General features: G+C 41.3%; 1 protein-coding gene across 1 annotated transcript in view; it reads right to left on the bottom strand.

The window, feature by feature from the left end:
- The window catches only part of lrba (LPS-responsive vesicle trafficking, beach and anchor containing), a 753934-nt gene that overhangs the window by 595659 nt on the left and 138478 nt on the right, over positions 1–19797 (bottom strand). The window contains exons 17-20 of the mRNA XM_067992149.1: positions 18809–18901; positions 18412–18520; positions 16093–16174; positions 10531–10654 (exon numbers count right to left, since the gene is read on the bottom strand). Coding sequence (XP_067848250.1) covers positions 10531–10654; positions 16093–16174; positions 18412–18520; positions 18809–18901 — 408 coding nt within the window. The remainder of the gene's footprint in view (positions 1–10530; positions 10655–16092; positions 16175–18411; positions 18521–18808; positions 18902–19797) is intronic.

The following is a 19797-nucleotide window of genomic DNA, read 5'->3' as shown; positions in this document are numbered from 1 at the left end:
CTTTAACGTTTTTGTGCATTTGCTGGTAAAATACTATGATGAAAATCAGAGCTTGCAAGTGTTTTTTGATCATTGTGTGTGCTTTTCTTACTTGGTGACTGCTTATTGGTTATTTGCTACAGTGGTCTGTAACACAAGAAATAATGCCGGACTTCAGCACCATGGAAACATTCTATGGAGAGGAGAGCTGCCACCCAGATCAGTTTGGCCAATTGGAATAACTGCTCCGACCAGAAGAAAGTAGGCCCAGCCAATAACAAGCAGATCCAACACGGCACATCATGGCAAAGGGTGAGTAAGCAGCTTCCAATCGCACTCTGGGGCAGGTCTGGCACAGCCCGTTATGAGAATAAACATTTTCAGCAATCACACTGAGAAAGTCAAAGTAACACCCAAACTGCTGTACAAAAATTTAGTCACTGCATTAAGATGTGCTGTGACTGATAAATTCATGGCAGAATTCCAAACTTTGGTGAAAGAGGAAGACTGCAAGTTTCGCACTGAATGGTGGTAGCTGTTTGTTAAGTAAATATAAACGTGCAGTACATTTACCTGCATTGTGTGTGCATATGTAAGGCATTTTCTAATAAAATTAGTGCAAATGACTAAAACAGTGTCGCAGGAGCCACACCTATGGCTAGTCAGCGATTTCTATTGGGCAAAAATGCTCCACAGCATATCTAACAGAAACAAGAGGAAACAGTCCTTCATTCAAGTTGAATATTTTAATATGTTTTCCTATACATGAATTATTGCAGCATATAGAATGCTGAAGCACCTCAGACAATTTTTTAAGCAAACCCAACCAAATTCTGTGGCACGTCTGACAAGGGTTGGAGGATACCTCAATAAGAGTATTTTTAAAATACTGTACTGATTTTTTTTTTAGAAAAAACAAGAATTTTTAACTGTTTAAAAGCAATTATTCTGCTCAGCCTTAAGTTCCCCTATTTGCACTCAGCTGTGTACAATGATAGTCATTTAACAACTAGTTATCCCAATGACAGTTTGCATTTATATACAGCCTTTAACATAGTAAAACGTCCCAAGGCGCTTCACAGGAGCATTATCAGACAAAATATGACACCGAGCCACATAAGGAGATGTTAGGACAGGTGACCAAAAGCTTGGACAAAGAGGTGGTTATAAGGAGTGTCTTAAAGGAAGAGAGAAAGGAAGAGAGAAAGAGAGGAGTATGGAGGGAATTCCAGAGCTTAATGCACGGCTGCCAATGGAGCAGCAAAGGAAATCGGGAATCAGAAGAGGCCAGAATTTTTTTTTTTTAATTCGTTCATGGGATGTGGGCATTGCTGCCGAGGCCGGCATTTATTGCCCATCCGTAATTGCCCTTGAGAAGGTGGTGGTGAGAATTGGAGGAATGCAGAGTTTTCTGAGGGTTGTAGGGCTGGCGGAGTTTAGAGTTAGGGAGGGGTGTGGCAATGGAGAGATTTGAATACAAGGATGAGAATTTTAAATTTTGAGGCATTGCTGGACCAGGAGCCAATGTAGGTCAGCAAGCACTGGGGTGTTGGTGAACGGAACTTGATGCGAGTCAGGATACGAGCAGCGGAGCTTTAGATGAGCTAAAGTTTATAAAGGGTAGAAGATGGGAGGCCAGCCAGGAGAGCATTGGAATAGTCAAGTCTGGAGTTAACATAGGAACACGAGTACGCCATTCAGCCCCTCGTGCCTGCTCCGCCATTTGATAAGATCATGGCTGATCTGTGATCTAACTCCATATACCTGCCTTTGGCCCATATTCCTTAATACCTCTGGTTGCCAAAAAGCTATCTATCTCAGATTTAAATTTAGCAATTGAGCTAGTATCAATTGCCGTTTGCGGAAGAGAGTTCCAAACTTCTACCACCCTTTGTGTGTAGAAATGTTTTCTAATCTCGCTCCTGAAAGGTCTGGCTTTAATTTTTAGACTGTGCCCCCTGCTCCGAGAATCCCCAACCAGCGGAAATAGTTTCTCTCTATCCACCCTATCTGTTCCCCTTAATATCGTATAAACTTCGATCAGATCACCCCTTAACCTTCGAAACTCCAGAGAACACAACCCCAATTTGTGTAATCTCTCCTCGTAACTTAACCCTTGAAGTCCGGTATCATTCTAGTATACCTACGCTGTACTCCCTCCAAGGCCAATATGTCCTTCCGAAGGTGTGGTGCCCAGAACTGCTCACAGTACTCCAGGTGCGGTCTAACCAGGGTTTTGTATAGCTGCAGCATAACTTCTGCCCCCCTTGTACTCTAGTCCTCCAGACATAAAGGCCAGCATTCCATTAGCCTTATTGATTATTTTCTGCACATGTTCATGACACTTCAATGATCTATGGGAACCTGAGCGGGGAGTCAGAAGGGAATAAAGTTGAGAGCAGCAAGAGAGGGGAAGACCCAGGGGAAATCTACAATACAAATAGTACAAACAGTTGTTCAAGAACAAGTGAAAGGGAAAAACGTAGAGCAGCAGAAAGGTGTACTTTAGGCACGACAGATAAAATAACTAGAAAGCGTAAGGCGATTAACCCAGCATCAAAGCTGTGGGAGGGGGTTGGGAACCTGAGCAGGGAGACAGAGGAAAGCGTGTCAGGAAGGGACAGAAGGTATGGAGTAAAAGGTAAAGTGTTAAAAAAGGAAAAAGCAGGAACTAAGTGTCACAAAACATATTTGAAAGTTCTTTATCTGAATGCACGTAGCATTCGTAACAAAATGGACGAGTTAACGGCACAAATAACTACGTATGTGTATGATCTTGTGGCCATTACAGAAACATGGCTGCAGGGTGACAGCGATTGGGAATTAAATATGCCAGGGTATTTAACAATCAGGAAGGACAGGCAGGAAGGAAGGGGAGGTGGGGTGGCTATGTTAATAAAGGAAGGAATCACTGTAATACAGAGAAATGATATTGGGACAAAGGATCAGGATAATGAAACAGTTTGGGTAGAGATAAGGAATAATAACGGGGAAAAAACACTAGTGGGCGTAGTATATAGGCCTCCTAATAGTTGCAACTCTGCTGGAAGAAGTATTAATCAGGAAATAGTCAGGGCATTTAATAAGGGAACAGTTAAAATCCCCCATAATTATAGCTATCATATTAACTGGACAAATCAAATTGGGCAAGGCAGCCTTGAGGAAGAGTTTATTGAGTGTATTAGGGATGGATTTCTTGAGCAGTATGTAACTGATCCTAGAAGGGGGCAAGGAACCTTGGATCTGGTCCTGTGTAATAAACCAGGATTAATTAATAATGTCCTAGTTAAGGATCCCCTTGGAATGAGTGACCATAACATGGTTACATTCCATATCCAATTAGAGGGTGAGAAGGTTGGTTCTCAAACAAGCGTGCTGAGCTTGAATAAAGGAGACTATGATGGTATGAGAGCGGATTAAAGTGGACTGGGAAAATAGATTAAAGGGTAAGACGGTACATGAGCAGTGGTTTTCATTTAAGGAGTTATTTTACAACTTTCAAAAAATATATATTCCACTGAGGAAAAAAGGGTGTAAAAGAAATGGCAGCCATCCGTGGCTAAGTAAAGAAATTAAGGATAGTATCCGACTAAAAACAAGGACATATAAAGGTAGCCAAACTTAGTGGGAGGATAGAAGATTGGGAAGTCTTCAAAAGACAGCAAAAAGTAACTAAAGGATTGATTAAGAAAGGGAAGATAGATTATGAAAATAAATTAGCAAAAAATATAAAAACAGATAGCAAGAGTTTCTACAGTTATATAAAAAGAAAAAGGGTGGCTAAGGCAAACGTAGGTCCCTTCGAGGATGAGACCGGGAAATTAATGGTGGGAAACATGGAGATGGCAAAAATGCTGAACAAATATTTTGTTTCAGTCTTTACGGTAGAGGACACTAAGAATATCCCAACACTGGACAAACAGGGGGCTATAGTTGGGGGAGGAGCTAAATACAATTAAAATCACTAAGGAATTGGTACTCAGTAAATTAATGGGACTCAAGGCAGATAAATCCCCTGGACCTGATGGCTTACATCCTAGGGTCTTGAGGGAAGTGGCAGTAAGGATTGTGGATGCCTTGGTAATAATTTTCCAAAATTCTCTGGACTCGGCAAAGGTCCCGGCAGATTGGAAAACTGCTAATGTAACACCTTATTTAAAAAGGGTAGTAGGCAGAAGGCTGGAAATTATAGACCAGTTAGCCTAACATCTGTGGTGGGTAAAGTTTTGGAGTCTATTATTAAGGAGACAGTAGCGGGACATTTGGATAAACATAATTTAATAGGACAAAGTCAGCATGGCTTTACGAAGGGGAAGTCATGTCTGACAAATTTGCTTGAGTTCTTTGAGGACATAACGTACAGGGTGGATAAAGGGGAACCAGTGGACGTAGTGTATTTAGACTTCCAGAAGGCATTCGACAAGGTGCCACATAAAAGATTATTGCTCAAGATAAAGAATCACTGGATTGGGGGTAATATTCTGGCATGGGTAGAGGATTGGTTATCTAAGAGGAAGCAGAGAGTTGGGATAAATGGTACATTCTCGGACTGGCAACCTGTAGCCAGTGGTGTTCTGCAGGGGTCGGTGCTGGGTCCCCAACTCTTTACAATCTATATTAACGATTTGGAGGAGGGGACCGAGTGCAACATATCAAAGTTTGCAGATGATACAAAGATGGGAGGGAAAGTAGAGGGTGAGGAGGACATAAAAAACCTACAAGGGGATATAGACAGGCTGGGTGAGTGGGCAGAGATTTGGCAAATGCAATACAATATTGGAAAATGTGAGGTTATGCACTTTGGCAGGAAAAATCAGACAGCAAGTTATTATCTTAATGGCGAGAAACTGGAAAGTACTGCAGTACAAAGGGATCTGGGGGTCCTAGTGCAAGAAGATCAAAAAGTTAGTTTGCAGGTGCAGCAGGTGATCAAGAAGGCCAACGGAATGTTGGCTTTTATTGCTAGGGGGATAGAATATAAAAACAGGGAGGTATTGCTGCAGTTATATAAGGTATTGGTGAGACCGCACCTGGAATACTGCATACAGTTTTGGTCTCCATACTTAAGAAAAGACATACTTGCTCTCGAGGCAGTACAAAGAAGGTTCACTCGGTTAATCCCGGGGATGAGGGGGCGGACATATGAGGAGAGGTTGAGTAGATTGGGACTCTACTCATTGGAGTTCAGAAGAATGAGAGGCGATCTTATTCAAACATATAAGATTGTGAAGGGGCTTGATCGGGTGAATGCGGTAAGGATGCTCCCAAGGATGGGTGAAACTAGAACTTGGGGGCATAATCTTAGAATAAGGGGCTGCTCTTTCAAAACTGAGATGAGGAGAAACTTCTTTACTCAGAGGGTAGTAGGTCTGTGGAATTTGCTGCCCCAGAAAGCTGTGGAAGCTACATCATTAAATAAATTAAAAACAGAAATAGACAGTTTCCTAGAAGTAAGGGGAATAAGGGGTTATGGGGAGCGGGCAAGAAATTGGACATGAATTTAGATTTGAGGTTGGGATCAGATCAGCCATGATCTTATTGAATGGCGGAGCAGGCTCGAGGGGCCGATTGGCCGACTCCTGCTCCTATTTCTTATGTTCTTATGTACCTGAACCCCTCGGTCCCTTTGGACATCCACTGTTTTTAAACTTTTTACCATTTAGAAAGTACCCTGTTCTATCCTTTTTTGATCCAAAGTGGATGACCTCACATCTGTCTACATTGAATTCCATTTGCCACAGTTTTGCCCATTCACCTAATCTATCAATATCACTTTGTAATTTTATGTTTTCATCTACACTGCTTACAATGCCACCAATCTTTGTGTCATCGGCAAACTTAGATATGAGACTTTCTATGCCTTCGTCTAAGTCGTTAATAACTATTGTGAATAATTGAGGCCCCAAGACAGATCCCTGCGGAACTCCACTAGTCACATCCTGCCAATGTGAGTACCTACCCATTATCCCTACTCTCTGTCGCCTTTCGCTCAGCCAACTTCCTAACCAAGTCCGTACTTTTCTCTCGATTCCAAGGGCTTCTATCTTAGCTAACAGTCTCTTATGTGGGACCTTATCAAATGCCTTCTGGAAGTCCACATAAATAACATCCATTGACATTCCCCTGTCCACTACTTTAGTCACCTCTTCAAAAAATTAAATCAGGTTTGTCAGGCTCGACCTACCTTTCACAAATCCATGCTGGCTCTCTCTGATTAACATGAAAATTCTCGAGGTGTTCAGTCACCCTATCCTTAATTATAGACTCCAGCATTTTCCCCACAACAGATGCTAGGCTAACTGGTCTATAATTCCCTGGTTTCCCTCTCTCTCCTTTCTTAAAAAGCAGAGTGACATGTGCAATTTTCCAATCCAGAGGGACAGTTCCTGAATCTAGAGAACTTTGAAAGATTATAGTTAGGGCATCCGTAATGTGCTCACCTACTTCCTTTAAAACCCTGGGATGGAAACCATCTGGTCCTGGGGATTTGTCACTCTTTAGTGCTATTATTTTCTTCATTACTGTTGCTTTACTTATGTTAATTTTATTGAGTCCCTGTCCCCGATTCAATGTTAGTTTTCTTGGGTCTTCCGGCATGCTATCCTCTTTTTCTACTGTAAATACTGACGCAAAGTAATTATTCAACATGTCCGCCATTTCCCCATTGTCAATGACAATATCCCCACTTTCAGTTTTTAAGGGGCCAACACTGCTCCTGGCCACCCTCTTTTTCCTAATATAACTATAAAAGTTCTTCGTATTCGTTTTGTTATCCCTTGCAAATTTATTTTCATACTCTTTTTGTTGCTCTTACTATCTGTTTTGTGAGCCTTTGTTGATCTTTGTATCTTTCCCATTCACCAGGATCTGTGCCATTTTTTGCCTTTTTGTATGCCTTTTCCTTATGTCTTATACTGTCCCATACCTCTTTCGTTGTCCATGACTTTTTTTTGGCAAGTAGAGTTCTTGCCCCTCAGGGGTATAAATCGATTCTGTGAGAGGGACCATAATTCGGTGAGATTTAAGGTGGTCATGGAAAAGGACAGGGAGGGGCCGGAAATAAAGGTTCTAAATTGGGGGAAGGCCGATTTTAATAGGATAAGGCAGGATCTGGCCAAAATGGACTGGGATCAGCTGCTTGTAGGAAAATCCGCATCGGAGCAATGGGAGTCTTTCAGAAGGGAGATTGAGACCATACAATGGCAACATGTTCCCGTAAAGGTCAAGGGTGGTTCCAAGAACTCCAGGGAACCTTGGATGTCAGGGGATATACGAGAATGGATTAGGAAAAAAAGGAGGGCTTTTGGCAGATACAAAAGGCTAAAGACGGAGGAAGCCCTAGAGGAATACAAAAAGTGCAGGGGGATACTTAAAAAAGAAATTAGGAGATCAAGGAGGGGCCATGAAATAACACTGGCGAGCAAAATAAAGGAAAATCCTAAGATGTTTTATAAGTATATTAAGGGTAAGAGGATGACTAGGGAAAAAATAGGGCCCATTAGGGACAAAAATGGCAATCTGTGTGTGGAGCCGGCAGATGTAGGAGGGGTTCTAAATGAATTTTTTGCATCTGTTTTCACTATGGAGAAGGACGATGTAGACATAGAAATACGGCAGGGGGACTGTGATATACTCGAACATATTAACATCGAGCGGGAGGAGGTATTGGCGGTTTTAGCAGGCCTAAAAATGGATAAATCCCCAGGCCCGAACGAAATGTATCCCAGGCTACTGTGTGAGGCAAAGGAGGAGATTGCGGGGGCTCTGACACATATATTCAGAACCTCTCTGGCCACAGGGGATGTGCCAGAGGACTGGAGAACCGCTAATGTAATACCATTATTCAAGAAGGGGAGTAGGGAAAAACCGGGGAACTACAGGCCAGTGAGCCTAACATCAGTGGTAGGAAAATTATTGGAAAAAATTCTGAAGGACAAAATTAGTCTCCACTTGGAGAAGCAAGGATTAATCAGGGATAGTCAACATGGCTTTGTCAAGGGAAGATCATGTCTGACTAATTTGATTGAATTTTTTGAGGGGGTGACTAGGCGTGTGGATGAGGGTAACGCAGTGGATGTGGTATACATGGATTTCAGTAAGGCCTTCGATAAAGTCCCCCACAGGAGACTGGTCAAGAAGGTACGAGCCCATGGAATCCAGGGTGCCTTGGCACTTTGGATACAAAACTGGCTTAGTGGCAGAAGGCAGAGGGTGATGGTCGAAGGTTGTTTTTGTGACTGGAAGCCTGTGGCCAGTGGGGTACCACAGGGATCGGTGCTGGGTCCCTTGCTGTTTGTGGTCTACATTAATGACTTGGATATGAATGTAAAAGGTATGATCAGTAAGTTCGCTGATGATACAAAAATTGGTTGGGTGGTAAATAGCGAGGAGGATAGCCTCAGTCTGCAGGACGATATAGATGGGTTGGTCAGATGGGCGGAACAGTGGCAAATGGAATTTAACCCGGAAAAGTGCGAGGTGATGCACTTTGGAGGGACTAACAAGGCAAGGGAATACACAATGAATGGGAGGACCCTAGGCAAGGCAGAGGGTCAGAGGGATCTTGGTGTGCAAGTTCACAGATCCCTGAAGGCGGCGGAACAGGTAGATAAGGTGGTAAAGAAGGCATATGGGATACTTGCCTTTATTAGCCGAGGCATAGAATATAAGAGCAAGGAGGTTATGATGGAGCTGTATAAAACACTGGTTAGGCCACAGCTGGAGTACTGTGTGCAGTTCTGGTCGCCACACTACAGGAAGGATGTGATCGCTTTGGAGAGGGTGCAGAGGAGATTCACCAGGATGTTACCAGGGCTGGAGCGCTTCAGCTATGAAGAGAGACTGGGAAGATTGGGTTTGTTTTCCTTGGAGCAGAGGAGGCTGAGGGGGGACATGATTGAGGTGTACAAAATTATGAGGGGCACAGATAGGATGGATACTAAGGAGCTTTTTCCCTTCGTTGAGGGTTCTATAACAAGGGGACATAGATTCAAGGTAAAAGGCGGGAGGTTTAGAGGGGATTTGAGAAAGAACTTTTTCACCCAGAGGGTGGTTGGAGTCTGGAACTCACTGCCTGAAAGGGTTGTGGAGGCAGGAACCCTCACAACATTCAAGAAGCATTTGGATGAGCACTTGAAATGCCATAGCATACAAGGCTACGGACCAAATGCTGGAATATGGGATTAGAGTAGACAGGGCTGATGGCCGGCGCGGACACGATGGGCCGAAGGGCCTCTATCCGTGCTGTATAACTCTATGACGTTAAATGTTTCTTTAAACATTTCCCACTGATCATCAGTCGTTTTACCCATTAACAGATTTGCCCAGTTTACTGTGGACAGTCTCTGTCTCATCCCATTGAAGTCGGCCTTACCCAAATCTGGAATCTTAGCAGCTGATTCACTTTTTTCCCTTTCAAACACTACCTTGAACTCGATCATGTTATGATCACTATTGGATAGATGTTCACGTACAGTTAAGCTGTTAACTAAATCTGGTTCATTACTCATTACTGAATCTAGTATGGCTTGCCCCCTTGTTGCCTCTCGAACACACTGCTGTCGAAAACTATCCAGGACACACAAGAAATTCACTACCTTTCTGACAGTTGCTAGTCTGCTTTTCCCAATCTATGTGAAGGTTAAAGTCCCCCATTAAGACCACTATGCCTTTGTTACACGCTTGTCTAATCTCTGCATTTATACAATCTAGCACTTCAGAGCTGCTGCCAGGGGTCCTATACACAATTCCAACTATAGTCTTAGATCCTTTCCCATTTCTCAATTCAACCCATAAGGCCTTTAAAGTACAAAAACATCCAGAGGCGATTCACAGATGCGCAATCAGACAAAAATGAACGCCAATACAAAGGAGGATGCAATAGGAGGGGTGACCAAAAGAAAGAGAGGGAGGTGGAACTTATAGACAAGATGAGCTTGGAGGGGCCATGAGTGGAGATCAGAGAGAAACTGGAGAAAAATACGGGTTCAGGACAAAAGCGGGAATGAGCCTCTGGGAATGTTAGGCTTGGTGAGCAAGGGAAGAGGAGGAAGCAGCAGAGGCAGCTGAACATCTGGTCTCAATCTGAGTGATGAAGAAGTCCATGAGCTGCTTGTTGTTGGAGGTGAGGTACATACATATATTGAAAGAGTTGAGAAAAGAGATTGTGTTATGACGATATTAATATATTTGCTTGATTCCCATGAGGTTAGGTTAAGTGTTTGTAGTCTTTAAGCAAGGGAGTCCATGATTGAGAGAGTTATGCATCGACTGTGGAAAGAGTGCACTTGATGCACCAACATCTTTTTCTTGTTCCAAGCTTTCCTATGCAACCTCACCCTTAATATTACCAATATTCCAGTGTCAGAAAACTGGAAGAACCAAAGCGGATGGGATGGATGAGAACATCACCAAAGAGATTGGTAGAGATTACCAAATTATCTGACCAAACTTCAGAGTTAAGAAAATCAAAGTGGGTGTGCTTAATTTATTCATATCACTTTTATGAGCCTGAACTAAAGCACTTGAAGTTTGAATTAACAGCAAACGCACCTCCTGTTTTCTCGGTTGTTGTTGAACAGTTTGATCATATCAGCTAAGAAAACACGACGAACCTCCATGGTTTCTAAAAGCTGAGGAGAATTCCTCAGCAATGTTGCGATCACCTTCAGGATTTCTGGAAAAATAGCAATCACAGCATACAAGTCAAAAGTGATGAAATGTTCAAATCAAAAGTATTCTAAAAAATATCATACTTAGCAATTGTTATTTTAGCTGCTCGGTAATTCTTAAGACTACAAGATATAAAGAAAATTTGCAATGATTTTCTTTTATAGCATTCCCCAAAAGTCCACATTTTAATTAAGCTCATCATAATATGCTATACAAATTAAATTTGGACTTACATAAAAATGGGTTTGTATTGCTAATAAAAGCTGCAGTGCTGGCCTCCATTATAGTGGATATTTTAAAATAACAGATGAGATTTTATACTCTTGTTCTCCTTCAGGGAAGGGAAATGTATTCTAATAAAATAATCAGGAAAAGACTCTTAATGCATCCTTGCAACGTCTCTCCCAGCTGCTCAGCCATGGGCCAGTATTTCAGTCTGTAGGCTGACCACCCTCTTTTCCCAACTGAGTGCAGCATTGGACAGAGGAATAGCTGGAGAGAGATTAACAGAACCGAAGATAAACCAACTAATGGTAAAAAGTTAAAAACAGTTGAAGTCCAAAGGGACCTCGGGGTTCAGGTACATAGATCATTGAAGTGTCATGAACAGATGCAGAAAATAATCAATAAGGCAAATGGAATGTTGGCCTTTATATCTAGAGGACTAGAGTACAAGGGGGCAGAAGTTATGCTGCAGCTATACAAAACCCTGGTTGGACCACACCTGGAGTACTGTGAGCAGTTCTGGGCACTGCACCTTCGGAAGGACATATTGGCCTTGGAGGGAGTGCAGCGTAGGTTTACTAGAATGATACCCGGACTTCAAGGGTTAAGTTACGAGGAGAGATTACACAAATTGGGGTTGTGTTCTCTGGAGTTTCGAAGGTTAAGGGGTGATCTGATCGAAGTTTATAAGATATTAAGGGGAACAGATCGGGTGGATGGAGAGAAACTATTTCCGCTGGTTGGGAATTCTAGGAGTAGGGGGCACAGGCTAAAAATTAGAGCCAGACCTTTCAGGAGGAAGATTAGAAAACATTTCTACACACAAAGGGTGGTAGAAGTTTGGAACTCTCTTCCGCAAACGGCAATTGATACTAGCTCAACTGCTAAATTTAAATCTGAAATAGATAGCTTTTTGGTGTTAAGGAATATGGGCCAAAGGCAGGTATATGGAGTTAGACCACAGATCAGCCATGATCTTATCAAATGGCGGAGCAGGCACGAGGGGCTGAATGGCCTACTCCTGTTCCTATAATGTGTAACTGAACACAAAATCTCTGGCCAGGACACATTTCTTTTCATGCAAGTATACTAAACAATGACTTTTGGAAATTTACACAGTCTACAGATTGGATATTGTTCTTAACCATTCACCTTGCACATAAACCTAAGTGTGTTTCTTGGCCTAGTTCCACAGTGCAAAACTAACCACGATTCAGCTGTAATTTACACTAAATTGGCAATCTTTAAAAAGCCGCAAATATAGCCGGTATCAATGGAGAAACGTTACATGGGCCTTCTCTTCTGGAATCAGGGTTTAAAAATATTTTGGGCCACTGCAGAAAAAGCTTTATTCTGCAACTAACTTGTACAATGCCTGATTTGGAAATGCCCCATTCTCAGCACATAGACATCTCATCCCGAAGGACACAACCCACTTCATACAGAAATAATAAAAATCAAAAATTTACTATTTGTTTATGGAGGAGGGGAGGGAAGAGGAGAACTCTAAAGTGTAGTCCCAGCTTTGATACTTTCTAAGCAAAATGAGTCACTGGTTGATGAGATGCCTACCAGAAATAAGATGCAGTTCATAATCCAGGACTTGACTGCCTATTCCGGTTTTAAGTTTCTGGTAACCTCACAAACAGTTTTGAAACAAGTGCTGAGTTTGAATAAGTCTACACGGTGAGAATTTAAACCAAGACCTAAACAATTGTTAACCACACAAGATGAAACCATTTAAAGCTTCAATTAGAACCTATTTTTGAAGTATGGGGGGGGGGGGGGGTGCGTGCGTGCGGGGTGGAGAAAAGAGTTAACCTTATTGTGATTCACTGTTACCAAAGAACCTGCACAATTTCCTCTCCTTGCTCTATCGTATTACCTGCTCCAAAAATAATTATATACAAAACCTGAAAAGAAAATAGGATGTGCAGCAATGCAAAACATATGACCACTTCACATTCCTACCAATTACAAAACCCCTGAAATAAAAACAGAAAATTTGTGCTACTGAATTATTATTCTTCTTTTACATACAAAGTTCTAATTCACAAGCGCAGATTGCAAAACCAACAGTATAATGAAGTCCTCATCACTGATGAAACATTTATTCTATAGTCACTTGCGGTGCAATTTCACCTCCATGGAAATAAATCTGTGTAAGTCTCATTTATAGCCAGACAATGCTACGATTTTTCACTATTTTTAGAACAGTTTATTAAAATAAGCTTCTGAAACCACTGCTGCTCTCCCAAAACATTAAATATAGTCACTGTATACATTTAAATATTTCATGTGTTATTTACAGACTGGCTGATCCTGACAAGAGGAAAAAATCCACTGTGCATCACGATTTCTCGATCTGGAGCTGATTTGAAAGACAACTATTCAATATTAATGCAACAGTGGTCCCACTGAGAGGCAGGAAAGGTGAAGGAAAACCTGTATGTTGGAGAACTGAGTCACTAAATCTTAGTGCAGGAAGTCATTCACCCCACCATACCCGTGCTAGCTCTCAAAGGTATTCATGTAGCCCCATTCCCTTGTATTTTACCCATGTCCCTTTGAAAAGCCTGATTATGGATGCTGCCATCACTGTTTCTGGTAAGATATTCCATGTCCTAACAGTACCATGCATAAAAAAAATTCTCAACCTCTCACTTCCTTCTTTTGGTCATGATCTTAAATTTATGGCCTCTAGTTATCAACTCATTGACCAGTGAAAAATTGTTTTTCTCTATTTACTTCATCAAAATTGCCCATAATTTTGAATACCTAGCAGATGTCTTAATCTTTTCTGTTCTAACGAAAAGAATCAGTCTCTCATCCCCAGTATCATCTTAATGAATTTCTTCTGTACTCTCCATGACCTTGAAATCCTTTCTAAAGTAAGGCAACCAAAACTGGAGACAATCTGCTGACTGTGGCCTAATCAATGATTTTGATTGGCTTAGCTTTTGTACTGTACACCCCTGGGATCCCACGTGTTTTTATTTTAAACATCTTTATCAACTTGTCTCCCCACTTTTACAGAACTATGTATTTCAACCCCCAAGTATCTCTGTTCAATTACTCCTTTCATGTTTACCATTTAGTATCTATGCCCTCTCCTTATGCTTCCTCACAAAATGTACCACCTCACATTTCTTCACATTAAAATTCAACTGACATCTATCTGTCCACTCTACTAGCCTGTCGATATCCCCCTGGAGTCAGTTTTCTGTTAACCATGCTCCCTAATTTTAGGTCAGTTGCAAATGTTTGATATTGTGCTCCCTACACTCAAGTCCATATCATTTGAATATATAAGATCAATGGTCCCAACACTAACCCCCGGGGGACAATACTGTTTATATCCTTCCAGTGCAAAAAACATTAACCACAACTCTGATTTCCAAACTTTAACAAACTTGCTAACCATCTCGTCACTTTCCCTTCACTACCATGTGCCTTAATTTTATCAATGACTCTCCTATACAATACTTTACCAAATGCCTTTTAAAAATCCATATACAATGCATTTCCTTCATCAATACATTCCATTATTTCCTCAAAGAACTCTTAAATTTGTCAGACACAACTTCCCATTCATGAATCCATGGCGAGTGTCCTTAATAAAGCTGCGCTTCTAGTTGAGCATTAATTTTATCCCATATTATGGCCTCTAGAAATTCATTCACAATCAATTTTAGACTGGGTGCCCCCATCCACCACTGCTGCAGCACATACAGTCTACAGGATACACTGCAGCAACTCAGCAAGGTTACTTTGACAGCATCTTCCTCTCCTGCAATCTCTAGTGCCAAGAACAACAAGAGCAGCCATGTTGTGGAACACCATTACCTCCAAGTTCCTCTCCAAGCCACACACCATCCTGATTTGGACATGTATTGCCATACTTTCATCATTGTTGGGTCAGAAATCCTGCAATTCCCTACTAAACATCAATGTGGACACACCATCACCACGAGGGATGCAGCAGTTCAAGTAACATTCGCGCCAGACAAGTGCCAGGCAATGACCATCTCCAGCAAGAGAGTCTAACCACCTCCCCTTGACATTCAAAAGCAATACCATTGCCAAATCCCCCAACAACATCCTGGGGGTCACCAATGACCAGAAACTTAACTGGACCAGACACATAAATAATGTGGCTACAACAGCAGGTCAGAGGCTGGGTATTCTGTGGCAAATGACTCACCTCCTGACTCCCCAAAGCCTTTCCACCATCTACAAGGCACAAGTCAGGAGTGTGATGGAATACTTTCCACTTGCCTGGATGAGTGCAGCTCCAACAACACTCAAGAAGCTTGACACCAACCAGGACAAAGCAGCCTGCTTGATTGGCATCCCATTCCTAAACATTCACTCCCTTCACCTCCGGCGCACCATGGCTGCAGTGTGTACCATCCACAGGATGCACTGCAACAACTCGCCAAGACTTCTTCAACAACATCTCCCAAACCCGTGACCTCTACCACCTAGAAGGACATGGGCAGCAGGCACATGGGAACACCACCACCTACACGTTCCCCTCCAAGTCACACACCATCCCTACTTGGAAATATATCGCCGTTCCTTCATAGTCGCTGGGTCAAAACCCTGGACTCCCTTCCTAACAGCACAGTGGGAGAACCTTCACCACATGGACTGCAGCGGTTCAAGAAGGTGGCTCACCACCACCTTCTCAAGGGCAATTATGGGTGGGCAATAAATGCTGGCCTTGCCAGCGACACCCACATCTCATTAAAGAATAAAAAAATGTTCCAGGAAAAGGACTACCACACCTTCTCGGGTCAACTAGCAATGGGCAATAAACGTGGCCTTGCCAGCATCGCCAAGATCCCAAGAACAAACAAGCTAGCTGATTTATCACTTTCTCTCTTTTTGAATAAAGGTTTACATTCACAGCCCTCTAGATCTCTGACACAACTTCCATATGGTCAGAGCCTCTGCTATTTTCTCAATTACTTCCTTAGCGGTCTAAGATGCATGCCATCAGGGTGCCCAGTGCCTTTCCCACCATGAGTTCCAACAAGACAGTTTAATTTTCCTTGCTACAAACATAGCTTCATTCAATAACCCCCATAAGCAGCTTTGGTTGCAATCACGGACATTCCTGCTATGATTTCCTGGTTAAATGAGAATGGAGGAGGCAAGCAGGCTCGTTGTGATGGGTATAGATTGGAAGAAAATTTTTAATATATTGCTTACGTGGGTTTTGTATCTTCACTGATGAATCTGGGTCAGGATGCTGCTTATGCACAACTTGAGTGCAAATCTGCTCAGTCAGGATCTTAAAAAAAAAATCAAACTCGAGGCATAAACAAATTGCTTGGGAAACAAGGTCACATCAAATGTGTTTAGTTTTCATTTTTGGATTTTGCAGTCCAGAGAAAATTTCCAAACTGAAGCATCTTATAAAAAGGAATCCTTACAAATAAGCCAATTTTATTATCCTATATCTGGATTGTACCACCAAGATTTATAATATTCACAAAAAGGTACAATGGATAATGTAGAATAAGTAGTTGGCAGTGAATTGCACGTCAGTAAATTAAGGAATTCTGAATTATTCATACCATGAATAAAGCTCAAGCACTGTATCGGAATATCAACAGAGCCCCAAGGCTGATTCCTAGTCAAATTCACCCCCAACAATTTGTTATTCTACTAGTACGTACTGATATAAACACAGTAGTACAACATGCTGAAGCTCCTACTCTAACAAATTGACAGAATGTGGATCTACACCTGCAATTGAATTAAGCATGCCCTTCTGGCAAGTTGCTTAGTACAGTTCTGGTATTTCCTCACATGCAATGATGAAAGAAAGTTAATGATATGAAGAGTTGCACAGTGGTGGCACGTTAACAGGTTATTGCATGGAGAAGTAAGATGTGGGTTGTACTTGCAATTTCCTCACTTGCCAAGTTTTCAATTTTAGCCATGCTACCATAGAAAGTACCAAGCAAAGACCAGGAACGTCTAAAGAAGAGGCTATAAAATTGGAAGGAGGGTCACTCCCAAACCACCTTCCTGCATCTTTACAGAACAATATTAATTGAGGCCTGAAAGCTCATCTCCTGCTCTTTTGACCATAGTGTGAGGTACAGGGAGATAAGAAGGGGGAGAAAAGAGAAAAATAGTGTTGTTGAATTGAGAAAAGCAAAAACAATCAATTCTAACTCAATGATCAGGACTATTCATAGGCACATCCAAATCACGTGGCCAATACTGCAAATCACATGCTACGAGACGGATAGAAACACTCTAGGCTGTAGCTTCAACTGCAAGAAAACAGCACTTATTTGCACTCCAAGCAGCTCCTCCAAGGTCTCCGCATACTCAAGACTCTGGCTGGTCACAAATCATGACTCCATGCACCGGTCACATCACAACATTTGTCTAGTTCTCTCAATTTTTCTCCCTCAATAGCGAATGATATGCCACTTCTCCAGGTGCAACTTTAATAGCCATACCAACTTTAGATGCGTATGCGCTTTACGGAGTCGCGCCTTATGACCTACGTTCTAAATAAGTGAAGGACTTGGCACACTAATTTTCAGTAGCATTAAGCTCTATTCTCTTACTTTTGAAACTCCAGCCTGAAGCATTCTTTCAAGTGTGTGTATGCATACCAAATTCAGATTAGTCATGCCAGATGAGTGGTTTAAATTTATGAAAATAAACACAGCCAGCCAGATTATGATATAATATCCTACAACAACAAGCACATTTTACGTACAAAATAAATCTTAGTAGGCCAATAATAAACAAAAATCTCAGATCAGACCCATCTAATATGCAATCTGTTATAACCTTCCAATTCCGACTATGTGAGATTGTGTAATGTGACTGAACCAAGATGCATGCGTTTGGATAAATAAATGCATTCTTGATAAAATTACAAGGGGGAAAAGGTTCCCGAGGAACAAGTTTGAGAGATGCAAACACTGGACTACGACTCATCACCCTGGAGTAAAAAAAACAAATTTGAAAAATTAATTTCAATTATTGTACCCTTTTCCCTGACCTTTTCTTCCCTCATACCCTCTTTTCCCCTCCCCAACTCACATTCCTCAAGCTGAGGCATTGTGCACTAAAGATCTCTCCTTGAACACTAATATTGTCACTCCTTAGGTAATTCAACAGAAAGTGTACTTCAGTAGTGCAGGATGGAAATACCTCCCAGAGTCCAATGCCAGCTATCTAACTACCAAGCCACCCAACCTTAATGTATGAAGGACAATCATCTAGCTGCGTTATTTCTTATATAAGATGACTATTTGTAGAAAACCATGATCCAGCTGAATAAATCTGGATGAAATATGTAATACATAATTCATCTGTTACAACTGAATTCAACACAATGCATCTGTTTAACTGCAAAACTGATTTTGTTTATGTTAGGTGAAACATTGTGGCAAAAAGAGTTAGCGAAATTAGTTATGTTGAAAACAAACTCAAATATACGCAGATAGTGTTTCTACATTATTTAAACAAACACTACTTTGATTATTTGACCCTTACCTCAAATAAGACATTATATGTCGTCATGGTAATTACGTTGGTGTGCAACATCAACCTCTCTGCCAACAAGGAGAACAAACCATGTCCAAGCATGACTTCAGCCTTACGCCTATAACAGAAAGCAGTACACTTTCAACCGTCAGAAAATTTCAGTTTGAATACCAATCTCAGATCAGTGCACAAAGACTGCTATCTTAATGCCTATGACTAAAGGATTTTGATTCAAGAATTGAACATTAGGGCTAATTTATTTCACTATGCTTAAGTTTTAAAGAATCAAACCTACCCAGGTTGACAAATATAAACAATTTATGTTGTATGCTATAAAGATATGCCTACAGCATTTTTGACCATCTAATGGAGGAGATAGATTAAATAAAAGTTTACTTGTACGTACTTTGGAGCAAGATGTTTCAGAAAGTATCCCATCACTTTTAAAGCTTGCACTCTTATCCCTTCATTTTTTGAAGCCAGAAGTTTATAGATGATCCTGCAAGAACACCACATAGAACTGAAACAGTCACAGGTCAAAGGAAATAGGCATGTGGAGATTCCAGTCAACCCTGGACAACCAATCAAGAAACCATAGTTCAAATCTTAAATTTCTCAATCTTTTCTCAGCTAAAATGTTGTCAGCGTCAGCTGTGTTAACTAAAGGTAAGGAAAGAGTGACCAAGGGTGAAAGAGAACCAGCAACTCAAAAAAGTAACAGCAATGCAAAACAGGTTGAACAAGGAGATGTCCATAAACTACCTGAATGATTCACTCCCTGCCCTGGTAAGAAAAGGTGTGGAGATGCCGGTGATGGACTGGGGTTGACAATTGTAAACAATTTTACAACACCAAGTTATAGTCCAGCAATTTTATTTTAAATTCACAAGCTTTCGGAGGCTACCTCCTTCCTCAGGTGAACGATGCGGAAATGAAGTCCTCGAAATGAAGTCGCATTTATAATTCACAGAACAATGCTGGTGATAACAGACAGTTTTTTCAACTGCCCGTTGCCAAGGCAATCAGTGTGCAGACAGACAGGTGTTACCTGCCAGGTCTCAGAATATACAAATCACCAAAAAAAACAACAAACAAAAAAAAAAACAGAGATAGAGAGGTAAGAAAAGAAAGAGAACGAATAGGGGAATTTTAAGCTATTATTTAAAGCTCTTGAGAAAGTACCTCTTATAATTCACAGAATATGTAGTACCTTTTTAATCATAAAAACATCAGAATCTACATTTTTAAAATACCTCTCCTTACAGCGTTTGAGAAAGTTCTCCCTTTGCATATAGTTCCAAGTCAATTCATGCTATAAACAGCTAATGAATTGACATATCAGGGAGTTGAACTGATACGGTCTAAATATCAAACTTAAACAAATCTCAAGCCCTT

The sequence above is a fragment of the Heptranchias perlo genome, chromosome 1 (genome assembly GCF_035084215.1).
Source record: "Heptranchias perlo isolate sHepPer1 chromosome 1, sHepPer1.hap1, whole genome shotgun sequence".
Taxonomy (NCBI): Eukaryota; Metazoa; Chordata; class Chondrichthyes; order Hexanchiformes; family Hexanchidae; genus Heptranchias; species Heptranchias perlo.
This window is presented reverse-complemented; position numbering and strand designations above follow the sequence as displayed.